Source organism: Notolepis coatsorum, assembly GCF_963971535.1.
Source record: "Notolepis coatsorum genome assembly, chromosome: 3".
Lineage (NCBI taxonomy): Eukaryota > Metazoa > Chordata > Actinopteri > Aulopiformes > Paralepididae > Notolepis > Notolepis coatsorum.
The window spans coordinates 71,500,268-71,522,562 of NC_140167.1; the positions used below are offsets into that span (position 1 = coordinate 71,500,268).

At 41.8% G+C, this 22,295-nt stretch overlaps 2 protein-coding genes across 3 annotated transcripts in view; one reads left to right on the top strand and one right to left on the bottom strand.

The window, feature by feature from the left end:
* Positions 1-256: 256 nt before the first annotated feature.
* LOC311224705 (uncharacterized protein) lies at positions 257-5,393 on the bottom strand. 2 transcript variants are annotated; one of them, XM_084309794.1, is made up of 6 exons: positions 5,282-5,393; positions 3,964-4,032; positions 3,748-3,849; positions 2,353-2,522; positions 2,172-2,236; positions 257-491 (listed from the first exon to the last, which is right to left on the bottom strand). In XM_084309794.1, exons 3-6 carry the CDS (start codon positions 3,812-3,814, stop codon positions 458-460), a joined length of 336 nt encoding a protein of 111 aa, XP_084165920.1. In that variant the 5' UTR covers positions 3,815-3,849; positions 3,964-4,032; positions 5,282-5,393; the 3' UTR covers positions 257-457. The 2 variants fall into 2 exon arrangements, with proteins under 2 accessions (XP_084165920.1, XP_084165921.1); XM_084309795.1 differs by lacking the exon at positions 5,282-5,393 and adding an exon at positions 5,154-5,254.
* Positions 5,394-9,144: 3,751 nt separating this feature from the next.
* The window catches only part of LOC311225852 (AP-1 complex subunit mu-1-like), a gene marked incomplete at both ends in the record, with an annotated part of 31,248 nt that continues 18,097 nt past the window's right edge, over positions 9,145-22,295 (top strand). Inside the window, 3 exons of the mRNA XM_084311244.1 lie at positions 9,145-9,186; positions 15,271-15,427; positions 20,404-20,471. Of these exons, the coding sequence (XP_084167370.1) occupies positions 9,145-9,186; positions 15,271-15,427; positions 20,404-20,471 (267 nt within the window). The remainder of the gene's footprint in view (positions 9,187-15,270; positions 15,428-20,403; positions 20,472-22,295) is intronic.

Here is a 22,295-nt window from a genome sequence, read left to right on the forward strand (position 1 = left end):
ACGTTGTTTCAACGTCATGACATAGACGTCTAAAATCAGTCTAGAATGGGGTGAAAAGTGAAAGTTTGGTAGACGTCTATTCCAGACGTGTTTTTAACGTCTAAGCTTAGACGTTTTTTGAACGTCTATGTTTAGACGTTGTTTCAACGTCATGACATAGACGTCTACCAAACTTTACATTAAAGCATGAGCGTTGAAAATGCATTGTTTAAACATTAACACATCAATAACATGGAATAGTCAAAAGTTAGCCGTTTTTATAATTTCTTTTTATTTTAAAATACTAAAGGCTGGCCCAACACACATACATAGCAACTGAACATTTTGAAGATTAAAGATAGAGCTGATAGCGGATCTATTTGAGCTAAGGGGCGGCGCAGAGAGGGTTGCATCCTCCCAGTCTTCGGCACTTCGAGACAGCCGGAGAGGCGCAGAGGGGGTCGCATCCTCCCGGTCTTCAGCACGGGACGTCCAACACTCCTGGACAGCCACTGACAGGGAGACAGGGAGACGGGACAGGCGTTAATACAACTCACGTGATTGTGATGGGCGGACATAGCAATAGATACAAGTGGTAAGCATTAGTAGGTTACAGCAGTAGGGATGACCCCCGGAAATATTGTGTCTATTACTAGGCTTGCTTAAATTGTGAAGAAATGAGAATATGAATTAAGATTTTTCTTTGCATCTTTGACAGTGAATAACACCATGCTAATAATGACCAAACATTAAAAACTGCCACTGATCTCGTTCAGTACCTTCTTGAGATCATGTGTACAAAAAAGTCTAAGGAAATTAATAAAGGGAATATAATTAAACCGAAGGTTCTGTAGATACAGTACTGAATTCTCCCATCCGGACCAATGCCATTAGAAATATTATAGAATAGGAGGCGTATAAATTACCTTATTATAGCCAATTCGCACATTTATATATATATATATTTACATATATTAGCTACATAAATATACTGTAACAGGTTAAGCCTTTGAACATTAAGGCAACTAGGTAAATAAAATATTGCTCCACTTCTACAAGGACATTTGCATATTCTTGGTATCTAGGGACATCTATGGACCTCAGGGAACGTAATCACAGTGTCAGAAATATTGTGTCTATTACTAGGCTTGCTTAAATTGTGAAGAAAGGAGAATATGAATTAAGATTTTTCTTTGCATCTTTGACAGTGAATAACACCATGCTAATAATGACCAAACATTAAAAACTGCCACTGATCTCGTTCAGTACCTTCTTGAGATCATGTGTACAAAAAAATCTAAGGAAATTAATAAAGGGAAGATGATTAAACCGAAGGTTCTGTAGATACAGTACTGAATTCTCCCATCCGGACCAATGCCATTAGAAATATTATTATAGAATAGGAGGCGTATAAATTACCTTATTATAGCCAATTCGCACATTTATATATATATTTACATAAATATACTGTAACAGGTTAAGCCTTTGAACATTAAGGCAACTTAAAGGAACACTCCCAACATTTTGGGAAATTAGCTTATTAAACATCTTCCCTGGAGTTAGACATGCATGCATTGCATTAGGCTTAGGGAACACCTGGACCGTTAGCCTAGCTTAGCTTCATCCGTGGAAGTACCGGTAGGTGCTACATTAAGCCTAGTTCCCAACAGTCATGAAATACAATACCTCTCCTATCTCTCCTCTGCTCTCTGCCTCTAGACATTTTTTAAATTCCGTTATCCGTTCCAACATACACGGTAGAGGGCAGTCTCCTTAAAGGCCCTCTTGTCTCGTAGACCACCCCCTTTTAAATTAAAACGGGACATGACTGCATTTGTCATGAGTCTCTAAGAGAAAGTCATGACATTAATAATTCAAGCAATTCAACAAGTGACTAGTCAAAACAAATACAAATTGAAGGGAAAAGCTGTACTAGGACTACAAGTGTATCACCAGTTTCATAAAACCCCTTCCTCCCATTGTTTTTTGTTGCATGATGATGATCATGAACACATTTATTATGCATTGTATTTTTTGTTTAAATGTCAACATCATCTGTCCATCCTCAGTACATTTACTATCAATATAATATACGCGTCTGACTTCATCTGGTCTTTCCAAACATAAACACAGAAAGTGAGAACGCATGCCTGCCTGCCTCAACCTGCATCTTTGTACATGCATATAAATACCTGTCCATCATCTTGTTAGTGCAGTCGCGGACACTCTTTCCCCCGATCCCCGTCAATGTGGATATCTAAATAAGAAAAAACCAAATGACGTATATTAATGTAACATCATGTACAATACAATTTAAATCCTTTGAACATATGAGTCAGTAATCTCTAACCTAGGAAAAGATTTAAAAGTCACCATTTTTGTCCTGATGTCCACCCTTTCAAGGTCCTCCTCAAGCAGGTTCAACGCCTCCTCTGTCTGGCAGGGGTGTATGTCGACCCTCCCATCCGGATGAATTTCTTTGTGGAGTTTTTTGATATCATCCTTGATTTCCAGGAGGGTCTCCATCACTTTTCTCTGGAACTCTGATATAAATGACAATTATTAGTTAAATGTAGTGAAAACATTCCGTACTTCAAATAACCGCAAATATTGTGCAAAACAACTCAACCCGTTTGTGACTGAGGAGTTTTAATGTATTCTCCCATACTTCACAGAGGAATAAACTCAAATTACATGCTAAGATTTTATCACTGTTAGTTGTTGAAACAACGGTCACCAGTGTCTAGGCATTTTTACCCAACTGTAAGAATGTTTACACCAGCAATAACTTATAATATGGTAAATTCTATTTATAATCTTAGTCTTTTCAGGCAGAGGAAATTTGTCTCTCCTGGGAGTGGGCCTTGTCTGGGGTACATCTGAAACAAGTACAGAATATTTCTGTGACATGCTACAGAAGCTTCAATACACAGGTGCGTTTATGGGGGACCCTGATGTAAACAAGACGAAAGTCTTTCTCTGGTCTGCATGCCCTTAACAATTGTATGTATTGAGCTGTACTGTACCAATTCTGCAATATGTTAATAAAGTTTTTAAATCAATCAATAAATAGCATTTTTAGGAAACTATTGTATATTTGTACGTCTCTAAATGTTTTGATGAATTGAAAATAGAAGACCCTTATGTAAAAAAGCCGAAAGTCTTTTTCTAGTCTTCATCCTCCAGTCCACTGTTGTTGTATTGAGCTGTACTGTATTGTACCCATTCTGCAATAGTTAATAACGCTTTCATTCATTCAATCATTCAGCCGGCAACAGAATAATTTTGATTGACAGTCGAGTCTGCCAATTACGTCACATCGCTTGCACCCGCCCTGCTGTTCTTAGCACCAATCGGCAAGCGCTATGCGTTTTTTACTTTCCTGAAAGTCCTCCATTGATTTTGATGAGCTCAGCTCAACGACAATTTTCATAGCACCACAACATTGTGTCGCACTGTACAGCCTTGGTTGTAGGCTAAAGTTTTACAATTTTTTTTTATCCAATTTGTATTGATTAATTTAGGAGTGAAATGCGAATGAAGGTTGAAATCACTACTCACAACGTTGCTCCCAGATATTATTTTTCACTCGCAACGGCCAAATTAATAGGCAATTTGCGATCATCTCGTTGCAGTGTACAGCCCTGCAAACATTAGAGCTGCTACGTCAGCCATCAAATGTTACAGCTAACACTAGTTGCGTTAATCAACGCAACTAATACCAACAGCAGTGGAAACAAGAGATGGTGGGATGATGTCACAATTTACCAGCTCTGGTGTAGAACCAGTTCTCATCATTAGGGGCCAGCTCCTTGTGTTTAGCCAGCTTGACCATGGTCCACCCAGTCTGGCACCTTCAGCTTTCCTGACCTGGTGACAGAAGAAATGTATCATAACAGGAGGCCCTGTGGAATATACTTTTTTTATATTATTTTAATAGTGTGACCGTCACACCATTGGAGAAAATTAATTAAGTCAACTCACTTTTTCAGGAAGGCCGCCAGGGCACGAACAAACTCCTGTAGGTTCACATCTTTCACTGACGCCCGGCATCTGGACACATGCAACAGAACGTTACATTTTAAATAGGGATTAACATAAGTATTTGACCTCTAGACTAATGTACAAGTGTCTTCTCAATACAAGTATATTCGATTTAGTTACACAGGATATTGGCAGCAGGTCACAGCATAATTTAAGCTGCAGTTGCCATATCTGACATTGAAAATGGGGGACCCTGATGTAAACAAGACGCAAGTCTTTCTCTGGTCTGCATCCCCTTAACAATTGTGTGTATTGAGCTGTACTGTATTGTACCCATTCTGCAATCTGTTAATAACGTTTTCAATCAATCAATGACATGGTGTGAGAGACACATATTCCCCATTCATGAATGAATGAATGAAAACTTTATTTAACATATTGCAGAATGGGTACAATACAGTACGGCTCAATACACACAATTGTTAAGGGGATGCAGACCTGAAAAAGACGTTTGTCTTGTTTCCATCAGGGTCCCCCATTTTCAATTCATATAGACATTTATGACATACACAACATACATGACATTTATGGCATAGGGACATATAGGTATTTAGTACTGATACATTTGTGACAAACGGTATTCAAATATACAGTACTGTTACCCCTAGATCCTGACAGAGTATATACATATGATGGGGAGGGGACTGTACATTAGGAGGGGAGACTGTCTATAAAGCCAGGGACTAACGTTGTTAGCTAAACATGGGCTAAATAAGATAACTGGGGGTACAAGATCTCCTATTAGGTTGCGTAGCCACTTGGTCGTTATTCCCATATACATCTATAGTTATTCCTACCGGCGAGATATGCGACAGTAATGTTACACAGCTAGTGTCAGACTGGGGCTTACGTTAGCATATGCTAACATGATAGCCTAGCTTTGAGACTAGCGCGGTTAATACCATGAACATAAACAATCTGAGGCTAAATAATACAGCCTATGATGGCCACAACAATGCGCAGATTTTAATAAAATAGTGACAGTATTCCTAATTGTACACTATTCTACATAAGAGCAGCTAGCTAGCAGGCCTCAACGCGGTAGCATGGGGGCAGCCATCACTGAAATCACGTAGTGCGCGTGCAACATGTAAGATCTAACAATTTTTTAGAGAAATACAAGCACGTACACTCGTATGAACCAACTACACATGCCATTAGATATATAGTAGTCAACCCGGTTACGTTTCGAGAGGGAATAGTAATGGACTTGGCCACATTTGATTAAAATAACGGAGACACTGAGACAGATATTTACCTTGCTTGTAGACAGCGTGAACTTCCGCGAAGGGAACAGGGTGAAACGGGGTTTCCAACCCGTGTTAAAACGGGCAACTCTCGTGCGATTACGCGAGACTTCCGCGTTGCCAACCCCCTCTCAGCACCACTCATTGATTGATTGATTGAAAAGTTTATTAACAGATTGCAGAATGGGTACACAGTACAACTCAATACACACAATTGTTAAGGGGATGCAGACCACTGAAATACTTTCATCTTGTTTACATCAGGGTCCCCCATTTTCAATTCATCATAACATAATATGACATACATTTTTTTATTTTACCTTTATTTTACCAGGTAGTCACTTGAGATCAAAGATTTTCGAGCAAGACCTGGCCAAAATGGCAGCAAAACAAAAACAAACATACAAATACACAAAACACAGACAGACACATAAAAGGCAAAGTGGGGCAAGGGGATACATTTGAGCTGCAGCTAACTGAATGGGATTGGGGGAGATTGGATTTATGACATACCAGATTTACAAATACAGTACTGTTTGTGATACAAAAAGAGTTAAAAAAAAAGAAAAAAAAGAAGAGAGTATATACATTTGACGAAGAGACTGTACATTGTATAGGAGGTGGGGTGGGGGGGGTTGGGTAGGTGGGGTGGGGGAGGCGGACTGTACATTGGAGGTGGTTGGGTGGGGCGGGGGGTGGGTAGGCGCGGGGGGGGGGGGGGTAACTGTACATTGGATTATCGACGAAACCTTACTAGGTCCAAGAAGAGGGTCTTGTGTATTACTGGGTTAGGACATTTACTGTACATTGGAGGGGGTTGGGTTAGGATATTCACAGGGGCCAGTTTCGAATTGCAGTCTTCCGTAGGTGCTCCTTGAGAGTGGTTTTAAAAGTGGGTAGTGATTCACATTCCTTTACAGCTGTGGGTAGGGCGTTCCACATATTATGCACATATTCTTGAGGATACTACATATATGCAGTGAAAGGGTTAACATACTGTGTATTGTCGCAGTGAAAGGGTTAAGTGTGGCAGTGAAAGGGTTAACAATTGTGTGTATTGAGCTGTACTGTACTGTCCCCATTATGCAATCTGTTAATAAAAAATGTCAATCAAGGCTAGGCTAAATTCGGTCTAGAATGGGGTGAAAAGTGAAAGTTTGGTAGACGTCTATTCTAGACGTGTTTTGAACGTCTAAGCTTAGACGTGTTTTGAACGTCTAAGCTTAGACGTTTAAAATCAGTCTAGAATGGGGTGAAAAGTGAAAGTTTGGTAGACGTCTATTCTAGACGTGTTTCGAACGTCTAAGCTTAGACGTGTTTTGAACGTCTAAGCTTAGACGTTGTTTCAACGTCATGACATAGACGTCTAAGATCAGTCTAAAGTGGGGTGAAAAGTGAAAGTTTGGTAGACGTCTAAGCTTAGACGTGTTTTGAACATCTAAGCTTAGACGTTGTTTCAACGTCATGACATAGACGTCTAAAATCAGTCTAAAGTGGGGTGAAAAGTGAAAGTTTGGTAGACGTCTAAGCTTAGACGTGTTTTGAACGTCTAAGCTTAGACGTTTAAACAATGTCTAAAATGGGGTGAAAAGTGAAAGTTTGGTAGACGTCTAAGCTTAGACAAGATTCTCCTGGGCTAAATGAGAGCTATGGATAGACACACACACACACACACACTAGGGTGACCAGGTGTCCCCCTTTTGGTTGTACTGTCCCACCATTTGAGACCGCGTCCCACATATTGAGAGGATGTCCCTCTTTTTGAAGCAAAAAAAAAATATCGAACACAAGACATTCCTGTCAAGTGATAAAGTTTGAATATTTAAAACAGATGTTAGGTGGTAACAAGCCGGCTGCCAGTGCCAAGATGAATGTGGAGAGATATAATTCTGTATTTAATTTGTATTTATTTAGATTTAACCTTTATCTATTCGGTGAAGACAAGTTATTATAATAAAAAAAATTACATTATCTATCTGTCCCACTTTGTCCCACCAAAATCTTACTGTTGTCCTGCTTTTGGACTTTTTGTATCTGGTCACAACCTAACACACACACACACACACACACACACACACACACACACACACACACACACACACACACACACACACACACACACACACACACACACACACACACACACACACACACACACACACACACACACACACACACACACACACACACACACACACACACACACACACACACACACAGTCAGAAGAACGGTCAGACATGTTATTTAATCAGGCAGGATTGTGATCACAGCCCCACCCCACCTACCCAACCTCCCCCAATGCACAGTTTCTATGTCAAATGTATATACTCTTCTTCTGTTTTTTTTTAGTATCACAAACAGTACTGTATTTGAAAATCTGGTATGTCATAAATGTATAGATGTAGCAGTACTGTCTATCTGTATGTCATGTGTGTCATATGATGAATTGAAAATGGGGGACCCTGATGGAAACAAGACGAAAGTCTTTCTCAGGTCTGCATCCTCTTAACAATTGTATGTATTGAGCTGTACTGTACTGTACCCATTCTGCAATCTGTTAATAAACTTTTCAATCAATCAATCAATCAATCAATCAATCAATCAATCAATCAATCAATCAATCAATCAATCAGTCAGGTTTCCCAGCACTATCAGCGCCACGCCGCCACCTGCTGATCAAATGGCAAACAGCAGGTTAGGCTAGTGATGAACACAGCAGACCACAAATCTTCGGAAATATCGTGCTCAGATATTTGTAGGCGCATTTGCAGGACGTCTGTGGTGCATATTCTTCATATTTGGAGATGTTAATACATTGAAATAATATACTTAGTGCATAGTTTAAAATACGTCTAAGCTTAGACAAGATTATCCTGGGCTAAATGCGAGCGAGGATAGACGTCACATAAAATCTTCGAAAATATCGTGCTCATATATTTGTAGGTGCGTTTGCAGGATGCCTCTGTCCATATTGATAATATTTTCAGATGTGAATGCATTGAAATAATATACTTAGTACATAGTTTAAAATACGTCTCCAAAAAAACACGATTTGGCCCGGTTATACGAGAGCTATGAAAAACGCTTGGTTGAAAAGACGGCTTTTGCTCACTGGGATGTGTCAGTGGAGTGGGATGTTCTGAAGCCAGATTGGAATTCGTAGATTAGATTTTTTTCCCGCCAGGTACTTTTCGACCTGTTCGTAGACTATTTTTTCCATGACCTTCAAGATGGAGGTAAGAATAGAAACAGGGCGGTAGTTGCCTGGGTCTAATTTGTTGCCCTTTTTGTGCAGGGGGGGTCACAATTTTGAAGTCCTTGGGGACGTGTCCCTGTTTTATGGAGAGGTTTATTATGTGTGTGATCATGACTGGGGTGATGGCGGCTGCTGAGTCTCTGAGGAATTTGGAGGGGATGTTGTCATGGCCAGTGGCCTTGTTAGGTTGGAGGGCGCTCAGTTTTTTTGAGTACCTCATCTGTTGTTACCATTTCAAGTTTGATGTCTTGAAGAAACATTTGCACACGTTTCCCCGCATTCCAGTTCCATAATTTATTTTTGGGGTTCATTAAAATGTATACGATGACGAATGGAGAATAAATAACAGACATATAATAAAATATTTAAATAGTTTATAGTTTAAATATATTAAATTAAATTAAACGTCCCGGTCCCGGAAGTGAAGAATTTAGTCTGCAGATCGTACTTCCTGTTCGTGACGTGGGCACGAAACCTGTTCAATGCGAGCAAGTAACATCTCAAGTGGATGCTACCGTGCCGTTATCATTATATTATATAGGTTAGGTTGATATTGCAACATTGTAGAAAGACATTAACAAGGTTACAGCCTTAAATTACAACCTTTTTTGTCCAACATGTCGGCTAGCGCGGTGTACGTGCTGGACCTCAAAGGCAAGGTAATGAAAAAGGCAACGGAGAGGAGACAGTGATGCGCTTCAAAAATAATTTGACATAACGTCAGACAGCCAGGCTATGTTTTTGTAATAGTATTACAAATGTATGGGTGCGTATGTGAGTAGCGTCCATGTGAGCGAATGAATAAAGGGGGAGAATGAATGTCACGATGATGAACGGGAATGAATGATGTTGACAGCATGAAAACAGCTGTTACAGCTGGACTACTAGACAGCAGTGGCGTCATTTCAGTAAAAGCCAAGGTATGGCGAGGAGGGGGGGGGGGGGCGGTAGTGGATTTTTTTTGTCAAATCAGTTGTGCAATAGTCACTTTTGGTGAGTTGTTTCTATACAATTCACTTATATGACATTTAGGTATGACACAGGACTACACATTTTTAGTATAAATGTGTCAACAGACTAAAGCAGGGAACCACAATATTTTGCATACGAATTATGCAGAATCTAATATCATAACTGCCTATTATTTTTCTTGCAATTGAGCCAATTTCCCCTACGGTTTTGAGGTGTGTGTTCAACAGAATGTAGTATCAAAAACACGTTCACAAAAAGTATGGGTTACTGAATGCTGAACTGCACTGTTATAATCACTAAGCCATTGAGACCTTACCTGTGTCCCTGTATCACTTGTCTCTGCTGCCCTTTGATTAAAAAACGTCTGTATGTCCATTTTTCTTTTTTTGTGTGGCATATTTCAGTTAGTCACAGTAAAAGTCACCTAGTAAAAGTGAGATAATTGACAATATCAAAACATGCTAGGGCTGTACCGAATAGTTCGAAGCTTCGTTCACAATGTTGACATTCGAATTCTAAATCAACATAAAAAAATGTAATTGTAAAAAAAAAAATAGAAAAAAAATACCTTGCCATACCAAAACGACGCCCCTGCTAGACAGCCCAGCGGCACATTGTCCAATCATCTGTGCTCCGTTTGACATTCAGGTCAGGAAGTGTATTTCCCTGATTTAACTTAATAATAATAATTTAAGAGGTTAAGTTATATTAGGTAGCCTTATACATTATATTGCACATTTCCGGCTCTGCGAATAGCTGTATGTGAATTGACATAATGCACTTGGTCAGTATGCACACAATAGGGTAACATAACGTATTTTACACATCTGTAAATATGTAATTATATATGAATAGACATCAGAGCACACTGTAGCTTGTTTTTATTCCTTTATTGTAGTCCATTTCCTGTTTTTGGTAACGGTTTGATCAGGTTTTTGGTATCTCTGCTTTTGTTAATGGCCAAGTTTCTTCCTTGGATTAGGCCAAGTTCCTTCATATTTATTGAGCATGATGAATGGCTTATTCTTTGTATGACGAATGGCTTATTTCTCATTGTAGTTTTGCTTTATAGGTTGTAGTTTATTTTTTATTGATTTATTAAATTAATAATAGTGACTTTACCCCCAGTTACCTGGAAAAAACATTCATCCAAACAGAGAATATTTATAAACAAGGGTTTGGGCTGGTATTGGCACCGGTACAGCCCCATTTGACGCCTATATTGTAATTGTTGATTGTGATGATGAATATGCAGGCTATTTAGCCTGCCTGGAATACAGTAGTGACCCTGATTGGGACCAACTGTTCATGTGTGGGGCATACAGTAATTAAACAGTTTCCGTGAATTCCGTGTGGACATTCACATTCGACTCCCTGCCGGCGCAAATTAATCGCATATTTTGTATCTGTTCTAAATCTACCGTAAACTGTTATTTTTCAAGTTTTAAAGGTCCCATGTCTTAAGTTATAAATGGCCTTTTCCAGTGTTTAGCATTGATTTCTAGCAATGTGGGGTTGTATCAAGGGGGTCTGTGTCTCTAATTCCCATTTTGGCTCATCAGTCCAGTCTCGATGTCACGAGATCCTCCCCTACTGAACTAAGCCATTCTGATTTGACTGTTTTGCTGACGTGAATAAGGCACTGATCTGCATATCTCAGCCCCTGGTTGTAGTCACCGCCCACAATCAACAATTCGCTCAACAACAGAGTGAGTGGAAATACTGACACTTCCTCAAACGGGTTGACATGGCGCGGGTGCCGACAGAGAGAGTGTAACGCTTGGTGTGCTATTGAAGTTGAGAACACAGTTAGCAGACAAGGGAGAAGGAATGTAGGCAAAGACGAGGAGCGATGCTTGAAGAAGGGTGTTTACTTCTTATCCAAATGTAAATACAAAACAACACTACTAATAACACAACGACGGAAAACAAGAAAACGACAGAAGTATACAGGACTCACTAGACATCAACGGGGAAGGCAGGCACGACACAGGGAACACACAGGATACTGGAGGAATGTCGCCACAAGGAAGGGAGGACAGACAGACACCTAAATACCCACACTAATTGACAATCAACAACACCTGGCCAACACAGAATCACAACATACACAATGACAGTAAGGCAATGACAAACTAAACAACAACTAGACACTACGGCAATGACACACAACAACACAACAGGGGAGTAACATCACACATAGACAGGGGTGGCCCAAGACAATAAACAATTAGACACTATATCTATAACTTGGAACCACAGTAGAATGGCCACCTGTACCAACAGGTTAGTCTGGCCACTAGAGGGTAGGAGACCAATGTCAGGAGGAGAGCAATGTCCAATGTTATTTTCCTGCCGGTCAGCAGGACCGGCCCTTGGGTCGTAACAGAGAGAGCAGAGAACGAGCGAGGGAGAAAGAGAGAGATAGAGGGATACGGAGCATTTTACACACACTCCCGACTGCGTACACACGCGCGCTCTCTGAGCATCGCTCCTCCCTCTCTGTCTGTCTGTCTCTCTCTCCCTCTCTCTCGCTCACTCGTTCTCTGCTCTCTCTCTGTCGGCACTCGCGTCACATCAACCTGTTGCAAAATATCATAGCGCACACGCACACTCCCACGCGTATTCCGATCCGTGCAATAATATTCACAGGGTACATATTGTTATTTGAAACAAGTTACCAATGCATTGTCCTGTGGGATTATGCCCCCCCGCAGCGAAATTAATTAGTCTCCCCCTCTATCTCTCTATGTCTCTCTCTGTCTGCCAGTGCAGACTGTGGGTGACTGTCACTCAAAACGCTTTGCGAGTATGGGCGGAGCCCAGCCCAAAACAGCTTGAAATCTTGAAGTGGAAAAATGCTGCTTTAGAGAACTTGATTAGAAATACAAAACAATGAATAAAAAAATAGCCCAAATAGTGAAAGGAATAGCAAAACATGGGACCTTTAATACTCTTATCAACATGAGAGTCAACAAATGCTTGCTTTATGCAGCCATTTAACAGAAAAGGATGACCCTCATGCATTGCAAATTAGCATCAAATTCAAAACAGAGTGATGCACAAAATAAGTTAGAAAGAAAATTGGCATTGGGTTTGGGATCGTAAGGCATTGGGATTCAAATCAAATACAATTTATTTGTAAGGCCCGACAACACACGTTAATGTCCCCATGGGCCGGACACGTCTTCTTTAAACAAGTCAAGAAGAAACATAACAATAAGTCAAGAACAAAACAAGAACACCATAAGGTCCAACAAATTTTAAATAAATGCAAAGTAAATGAATGAATGCAAACACTCCCAGACATACCCCACGCGAAGGTAAGGAAAAACTCACTAAAACCTAGCAATAGGAAAAAATGCACCACAGGCAGTGTGGAGGAGAGAAACCTTAGAAGGGCCATTCAAGGGGGGATCTCCCTTCTTAGATGTCGGTGATAGTAGTGTTGCAGACGGACAGTTGGTAAGCATGCACTCATGTGTGTAGTGAAACACAGATGAGTGCATGCAATAGCAACTGAACATTTTGAAACATTTAATTTAATTTAGGATTACCCCCATTTACTGCGACGACGAGCTTACAAAACAATACAGAGTTAATCAGCATCAGTTTATTATCAGTTTATTCATACATATAGGCACAATGCATAAGAATAAGCATACGAATAAGCAATAGTCAGTCAAAGAATCAGCTAAGACATTTACAAATCGACACACAGTGGTCGGAGATAACTTCAGTATCAAATGTATTTAAAGGTATTGAAAAGAGTAGTGTCTGAGATCCCATAGCCCGGAAGGATGTTTTCATGGGAATCATCACTTTTTGACATACAGTAGCTGTAACTCGTGATAAATCTGGACTTTGATCACTCACTGCTACCTGTTTGTCAATTAGCCTACCTAAGTTTTCTGTTGAGACATCCTACAAAATTTGGAGATAAAACCGTTAGTAAGAAATAACCCTTGTGACAGTTTTAAAGAAACAGAAGTTTTGAAGAACGTTCTTTATTTTTTCCAGAGCTGCAGTATCGGTGAGTGATAGTAAATGTAAAAAAAGAAAAAAGGCACAGAAATGTTCAATGTTTTTCATGGTATCTCTGGTAACAACATTTTATTTTTGTTTTGTTTTATTGTTTGTTATTTCCGTTGTCATTATTGTTGTTGTTACTATGTCCTCTGGGCCCTATTCCCCGTACCTGGTTCAACTAAGTCGATCAAGAGTCCCATTATCCAGATTCAGTTAACCCGATGTTTGAAGCCGGGATTTTCCTGTTCCTCGAAGGTGGATTCAGTCTCGTTAACTCGAACCAGACTTGAGACCCAGGATAAGTGCGCGCGGCCGCTTCAGTTGAAAAGCCAGCACGTATCGATAGCAGAGATCCTGATTTTCTAACGGCATTGATTGATTAATTGATTTAAAACTTTATTAACAGATTGCAGTACGCTCAATCGCCTCGCCGACAAGTTAAATGCGTTATCTATAGGCTAATTTTAAGTCCCTCATTACCCCAATCAATCAGATTATATTTCTTTAAACTTGCCTGCTGGCAGTAGGTTTATGGAATGGATAATCAAATGAGATCTTGCTAGCGAAAATAATTAGTTAAACTGTTATGCAGAATAAGGATACGGCTCTCTTACCCATTGATTGATGTATGGTGGATCTTTTACTTATCTCCACTGTGGTGTAACGGTTTCTGCTTTTGACTTTCACACAGGCGGCCGGGGTTCGAATCCCACTTCTCCTAGTCTTTTCCTTCTTTTTGCAATGTAGGAATAATTCAATTTGGTGCACGTTGAGAGCTATATAAAGAATGACATCCTCAATGCATGTAGATTTATAATATTTTAACTTAAAACTAGGCTACTTTTGCGTATAATCATTAATATTATATTCCAAAAAAAATTATATTGGAAACACGGGGTTTCGAACACCGGTCGCCCGGTTGCCAGGATTCAGCACTAGCCGCTGGGCCACTGTGCCAGACGGGATATACTCATTGTTTATGCATTAATGGACGAGAGACCCGTGTTTAGAATATTTTTCTTACCAAAAAATGAAGTTTTATCTCTTTATTCTCAAATGCATTAATGTGACGTCAACGGCTCATTCAATTTCTCAAATCCATCAAACAGCGCATCTCATCAGACATTTTAATCCCAGTTACAATATCACACAAAATCCACAATCCCGCATAGACACTTATTAAAATAACCACATGCAGCGTGTATCGCGACTCCGAGCGCCGTATATGACGTGCATTATTTTATTTAGGACAAAGTAAATCTATAGGCTCAATATGATTTATTATCAGCATTTAGTTCTATTATTATACATTTCAAAAGCCCCCTCTAGGAAAACGAAGCACAGAAACGTAATTCAGAATGGTATAATGCAGATCCTAGACTGTGAGAATCATTTCAGGAAGGGAGCTGGGATTTCTTTGCGGGGGCGTGGCCATGGTTCATCCGGCTAACTGAACTTAACCCTGCTCCCGACCAGGCTCAAACTTTTTGATCTGTTGTCATGGTGATTTAGACAATCGAGCTTCGGGGAATGGGAAGGTCCGTCTTAAGTCAGGCTTGACCGAAAATTATCCGGCTAACTCAGTTATCCAGGTACGGGGAACGGGGCCCTGAAGTCATGTTCATTGTTGTTATTACTGTATTGTGCTGTCTTGTTTCATGTAAAAGAAAAAGAAAAGAAATACAAATTTGATAAAAAATTTAAGAAATGTTCAACCTTATTTTTTTTGTGGAATCTGGCAGGTGTTGATCTGTCGTAACTACAGGGGAGATGTGGACATGTCGGAGATCGAACATTTCATGCCCATCCTCATGGACAAGGAGGAGGAGGGCAACCTGTCTCCCATCCTGGCCCACGGAGGAGTGCGCTTCATGTGGATCAAACACAACAACCTCTACCGTATCCTTTGGTTCTCATGACGATCCCGCCCGCGTGGCAACGATGGATGATGCTTGTTTTCTGCTGCCTGTTTAAGAACCACATGTACCCCTTGACTGCCCCGAGATTGATACAATCCTACTCCTGCTTTGAGGTACAATGTGTCAGCTGATAAGATACGATAAGAATACTATTATTAATTTATTGATCCCCTTGGGGAAATGCGGCCATCATAGCAGCATTGGGGGGGGGGGGGGGGGGGGGGTACAGGTATGGGCAGGTTAACTCATTGGACGCCAGAGGTCGCTGTGTACCGTGTGGTAAGAAGGCCACTGCTTTAAAGTATACGGATACATGACGGTGTTTGCAGGGCTCAAACTATATTACATAGCTATGGATATAATTATATTGGCCATTTGACATAGAGTATCTATCGTTCAATTTGTGAAAAAGAAATAATTTTTTCATCCATACATTCCCGTTTTATACCGTGGTGAATATGAGTATAGTTTTAGAGTAATCCTGTCTAATCCCAGAAAATGACGCTATGCAGCGTTTAGTGCATTCCACTAAAAACCGTGGCATTTCTCGCCTGTATCAACAATCAATCTGAAATCAACGCTATATTATCGGTTTCATCATGAATGCATGAAAGGGTGGGGGGTAATTTTTCTCTGCTTTGATCGTCACCAACGGAATACGTTACACACACACATTACACACAAACGCTGGATCGCAGTGCAAGGATTCTTGGATCAACGCAAGATTGATACCATATAGCCCTTACCTTGACTAGGATGTACTACAAAAAGAATATTCCAATTATCTGATCGCCATTCCAAGTATTGATGTCGATCGTGTTGCCAACATAATACACCAAATAACATGAACCGTGAGTAGGGATGCTTGATATTGGCTTTTTTACCGATACCGATATACCGATATTGTCCAACTCTTAATTTCCGATACCGATATCAACCGATATCACATTTTAATGCCGATATCGGCCGATAATATCGGACATAATTTCTATAGAAATGTACATTTTAATTTTTTTTTGAAAACCGATACCGATATTTTCCGATATCACATTTTAATGCCGATATCGGTCGATAATATCGGTAGGCCGATAATATCGGACATCCCTAACCGGGAGTGTTTGATTCTCCTCAATCCATGCGTTATAAACGCTTGTCCTGCCCGACAAGGAAAACCCGGACCGGACTTTTTAGATCGACGCACAGCCCAAGCCAGAGAGTTTCAAAGGATGTGCAATACCGGCCGCAAGGCGGCATGCGGCGGTATTGGACGTTTGCGGTCTCAGACTCATTCCCAATGATAACACAGGCTCCCTCGATGGATTATGAATGGGAATATCGAATAAAAGAAATAACGATAGAAACCCCGACTTTTCTCGGGTTTGGCACTCAAGCGTCGGCGAGTTAACCCGACTTATCTCGGGTCTGGCGTCCAATGTGTTAATAGAAGAAAGTCATACTGTAAATATAGGCAATACAATTAGATCTGAATATACAAATATGAGAAAAGTAAACAGTGTAAACAAAGGTGCAGATGAGGGTCTGTATGCCCTATTGGCTATATTATACGTTACAATAAATATCGGCAATAAAGAATTAGAATCTGAATATATACTATGAGTAGGAGTAAAATTTGTGTGCATGTTATATTTGCTCGTCCACCAGGATTTTCACAGCCATTCAAGGTTGAGCCATGAAACCATAAGTGCTCAGTGGGGCAGAATACTCTGAAGTAAGAATTACACCTTTTGAACTGGTAATACCTGCCCGCCGCTCCCCACCCAGTCCATGGCTGACGGATGCAGTGAGAGAACAAAGACAGGTCCTGAGAGCGGCTGAGAGGAAGTATAGAAAGTCACGCCTCACTGCTGACATCGACACATATCACAACCTCTTAACATTCTCCAAAACCATTACTAATGCCAAAGCTTCTTTCTTTCACCATAGGATCGAGGCCTCTGCCAAGAATCTTCGCAAACTGCATGCTACCATGTCCTCCCTCCTCACTCCCCCCCCACCTCCTCCTCCCTCATCTTTTTCTGCCGAAGACTTTGCGATCTTCTTTGAGGAAAAAGTGGAGAACATCCGCAGCTCCTTCTCCCAACCCCCACCCATTCCAAACGCTGAATCGAGAACCTCATCCTTCACTCTGTCATCTTTCTCTCCCATTACAGAAGCCGAGACCCTGACACTGGTAACGTCGAACCGTCCGACTACATGCCAGCTGGACCAGCTACCCTCCCCACTCCTCCAGACCATAGCACCGGACATCCTCCCATTCCTAACTGCAACCATCAACTCCTCACTCAACTCGGGGGTGGTCCCCACCTCCCTAAAACAAGCCAGAGTCACGCCCCTCATAAAAAAACCAACCCTGAACCCCACCGTCATAGCCAACTATCGTCCTGTCTCTCTTCTCTCCTTCCTTTCTAAAACACTTGAACGTGCTGTATCCAACCAACTTACTGCTTATCTCTTACAGAATGACCTAGACCCCAATCAGTCTGGCTTCCGGACTGGCCACTCCACAGAAACGGCCCTCATTGCGGTCACAGAGGCACTTCACTTAGCAAAAGCGAAAGGCCTCTCCTCTGTCCTGATTCTCTTAGACCTATCTGCAGCCTTCGACACAGTCAACCATCAGATCCTCCTCGCGGCCCTCGCAGGAATGGGAGTGGCTGGATCTGCGCTGACATGGCTGACATCATACCTCAATGACCGCTCCTACCAAGTGTCATGGAGAGGGACTCTGTCGGCCACCCGCCCCCTCCGGACGGGTGTCCCCCAGGGCTCGGTCCTAGGACCCCTTCTCTTCTCCCTCTACACTAAATCACTGGGTAACATTATCACGTCTCATGGCTTCTCATATCATTGTTATGCCGATGATACTCAACTCTTCCTCTCCTTCCCTCCCTCAGATATCCACGTCTCTGAGCGGATCTCGGCCTGTCTGTCCAACATCTCCGCCTGGATGACGACCAACCACCTCAAACTGAACCTAAGCAAAACAGAATTGCTCCACCTGCCGGCCAAATCCTCCCCCCTGACCGACCTCTCCATCACAGTCGAGAATGCAGCTGTGACCGCGTCGCCGACCGCCAAGAACCTTGGTGTTGTCCTCGACGACCAGCTGAACTTCTCTGCTCACATCGCAGCGACAACCAGAACCTGCAGATTCCTCCTGAGCAACGTCAGAAGGATACGCCCCTTCCTGACAAAAGAAGCCACCCAACTCCTCGTCCAATCAACAGTCATCTCCCGCCTCGACTACTGCAACGCACTGCTAGCTGGCCTCCCGGCCACTGCCACCAAGCCTCTTCAACTCATTCAAAACGCAGCGGCCCGCCTGATCTCAAACCTACCGAAGTCGGCCCATGTCACCCCACTTCTTAGGGACCTGCACTGGCTCCCCATTGCTGCACGTATCCGCTTCAAGGCCCTCGACCTAGCATACCGTGCGGCAAAGGGAACCGCTCCCGCCTACCTCCGGTCAATGGTCTCTAACTACACACCCTCAAGACCCCTACGCTCTGCATCTTCTGGCCGCCTCAGATCTACTCCTATCCAAGCTCCCGGAGGGTCATCAAAGAGAAGCCGCCTATTCTCAGTCCTTGCCCCACAATGGTGGAATGAACTACCCATCCCAGTTAGGACAGCCGAATCCCGTCCAATCTTTCGCCGTCGACTAAAGACTCACTTCTTCAACCATTATCTGAAATGATAAAAAAAAAAAAAAAAAAAAAAAAAAATCTAACCCCGACTAACCTTAATGTCATGCACTTGTCCTAATAAACTAACCTACACTGTAACACGCAACACTTTGATGAACATTGTTACTCAGCTGATAGAGTTATACCCTTCTTGCTGTCTTGTCGCACAGAACTTGTAAGTCGCTTTGGATAAAAGCGTCAGCTAAATGACTAAATGTAAATGTAAATGTAATGTAATACGTTTAACCGGAAGTACTACCAGATTGCCATCTTCTTCTAGACATTAAGTCGTACTTTATTAACCCTAGCAGGGATATTATTCCTCTGCATTTTACCCCGTCCCAACCAGCCACAGACCGGTGCCCAGGACCATCTGCAGTTGTGGTGCCACTATCTTGGTCAAGGGCAACGGCAGGTGTAGCCTGCATGTCTTTTTGCAAACTACACACAGAAAGGTTCCAAACCTGGTTTGAACCCGTCTGGTTGGAAACCTCTGACCCTCTTGCTGTGAGGCGATGGTGTTAACCCCTGCATCACTGTGACCCACCCATGTAAGGCATAGCATTGACATGGTCAAAACCAGCTATTATCTAGACATGATAATGGACACAGACATACCTTCATGTGGTCCTAAATCAGATACAGGTCTGATTTATTGCAATGCAACCTCAGTCTTAACAGTCATCGGAATTCATGCGACTTTTATGTCACTCTATATTGACATTCATCACAATTCTGTGCTGGCAGGAGTCACTGTGAATACAAACATGGAAGGCAGTTGTGATGGAGGTGGTCAGTGGAGGGACATTGAGGTGTTTACCTTGTAAGTATTTGGGGTGATACTTCTGTATGTAAGCAAAACTTGAGGGGTCGTATCATAACAAGTCTGTATTTGAAAGCAAATTGAAAGGAGAAATGTCTCTCTTTCACCTCTTCCTCACCCATTATCATCTGCTCACAAATGATCTGGCCTCCACTGCACATCAACTTATAAATTAAACCATACACTTTGACTTCAGTGTCCTCCATGTTTATGTCCATCTTCGTTATTTGTGCATGCGGGTCAGTTCAGGAGAGTGACCAGTTCACACTGGAATCTGATATTGGCCACATTAAAAAACACTACAGCCAAACAAAAAAATCAGATCTGAGCAATAAATCAGAACTGAGCATGAAGGCTTGCAGTGAGAACGTAGCCTATCAGTTTGATCAGACAGGTAATTGTTGGCCTTAACCTGCATTTCTTCAGTTGTAGCCACGTCCAAGAAGAACGCTTGTGTCTCCCTGGTCTTCTCTTTCCTCTTCAAAATCATCCAGGTGGGCTTTGGGTTTTCATTTGATTTGACATTGTGGGTCACATCATCCCTATCCAATTGTTTTGACATAGCAACACAGTTCCTATGAAGGTTTTGGACTGCTGGAAAAGGATGAATTTCCAGGTATTGAAAAGTTTGGTGATTTCACAAAAGGTGTGTGAAAATAGTGTTTTGCAGTCCCATACACATTAACACATTGACCGCCAGCAGCAGGGGGCACTGATACCCCATTCATCGCCAGGTCTTTATTCAATGGATATGTTATGGTTTGTATGAGACCCCAACAGCACAACACAGACAGGTAGATCAGAGTTAGCCAAACACAAAGGGGCGTATTTATTTTTACAACAGAAATGTGCAAAACTGTTCCTTTAAGGACAAAAAATGCATTGGAGAAAAAAACAGCCGTCCAGAGAATTGAGGGGAAAAAATAGGAACGTCCTTTTTAAGGGAAAATGTCAATAGCACAGGGCCCAGTCCAGTAACGAAGAAATTAAACACTCCCTCCAAGGGATTTAGGAATAACAAACGAAGGCGGACGAAAGCCCAGAGTCCAGGATAATGTTCAGGGGAAAAAGTCCTATCAAAGACTCACCAGGGGCAACGTCAAAGGTAAACAAAAGCACAGGTCCAACGGGGAAGCGATAGCGTCTCGCGCAGGAGACCTAACAGCTAAAACTCTTCGGGGTGGCTGGGAAGCGAGCGTCTCGCGCAGGAGACCTCACAGCTAAAACTCTTCGGGGTGGCCGGGAAGCGAGCGTCTCGCGCAGGAGACCTCACAGCTAAAACTCTTCGGGGTGGCCGGGAAGCGAGCGTCTCGCGCAGGAGACCTCGGGAGTAACAGCAGAAGGATGAGTGAACACAAAACGACCCGACGACGAGTGGCAGGCAGTCAGCGTATATGAACCCTCCCGACGAGCTGATTGTGAATCAATCTCAGGTGCGTGACGTTGATTGATTGGCTCGCCCCTCGAGCCCTCACAGGATATAGTTTTAGACTGTGACATCATTAATTCATTCAATCACATTTGCGAGTGCTTAAAATATATCTTATATTTAAGGCCGGGTCGTTAACGCCGTTACCGGGCTAAGTTAACGGTGGACACTTATCGCGCGATAAAAAAATTACCGCCGTTAATCTATTCTCAAAGTTGGGTCTGAGAATAGGTCTTTCCAATGCAAATTAAGTGCTGCCTTTCTCTACCGTTCCCGCTACACTGACAACATTAACTACACCAGGGACAACGATGGAAATAAGTCCGGACTTTTCGTTTCTATCCCTGACAAAGCAAATACTCATGTGATCTGTATATGTTTTTGTATTTTATTTTTTTATTCTTTTTTAAAACAAACATATAAACAAACATGACAACACACGATAAGATATACAAGCATTAATTGTCAGGGCACATCCAATGAGATCACATTTTGGTTAGTTGTTTTATATAAGATATACCCATAATACCTGTTATCTAAAAAAAAAACCCTACATACATATGCTCAGCTCGAACCCCCCCCTCCCGGACCCCACCTTGAGAAGTACCTCCACTATCCCTCGCACCTAACCAGACACTACCATTATAAGCTAGCTTTTATTCTCTCCACCACTTCTAACCACATTGACATTTTGGATTCATTGAGACCCAGAATTCTTGCTGTAGATATTTCATGGTAAATTACATCGAGATATGTAAGAAACCAAACTTTACGGCACATTTTTTCCGGTTGAAACCAGCGTGATGCGATCAGCTTTTTGGCTACTGTGATACCCGATAAAACCAATCTCTTTAGCTGTGGATTCACTGCAAACTCAAAAACATCATTC

Coding starts and splice junctions, on each gene's coding strand:
- LOC311224705 (XM_084309794.1), bottom strand. CDS start 3,814: ATGGTCAAGCTGGCTAAACACAAGGAGCTGGCCCCTAATGATGAGAAC. Junction 2,523..3,747: donor CTGGTTCTACACCAGAGCTG/GTAAATTGTGAC, acceptor CATTTATATCAG/AGTTCCAGAGAAAAGTGATG. Junction 2,237..2,352: donor TGGACATCAGGACAAAAATG/GTGACTTTTAAA, acceptor TTTCTTATTTAG/ATATCCACATTGACGGGGAT.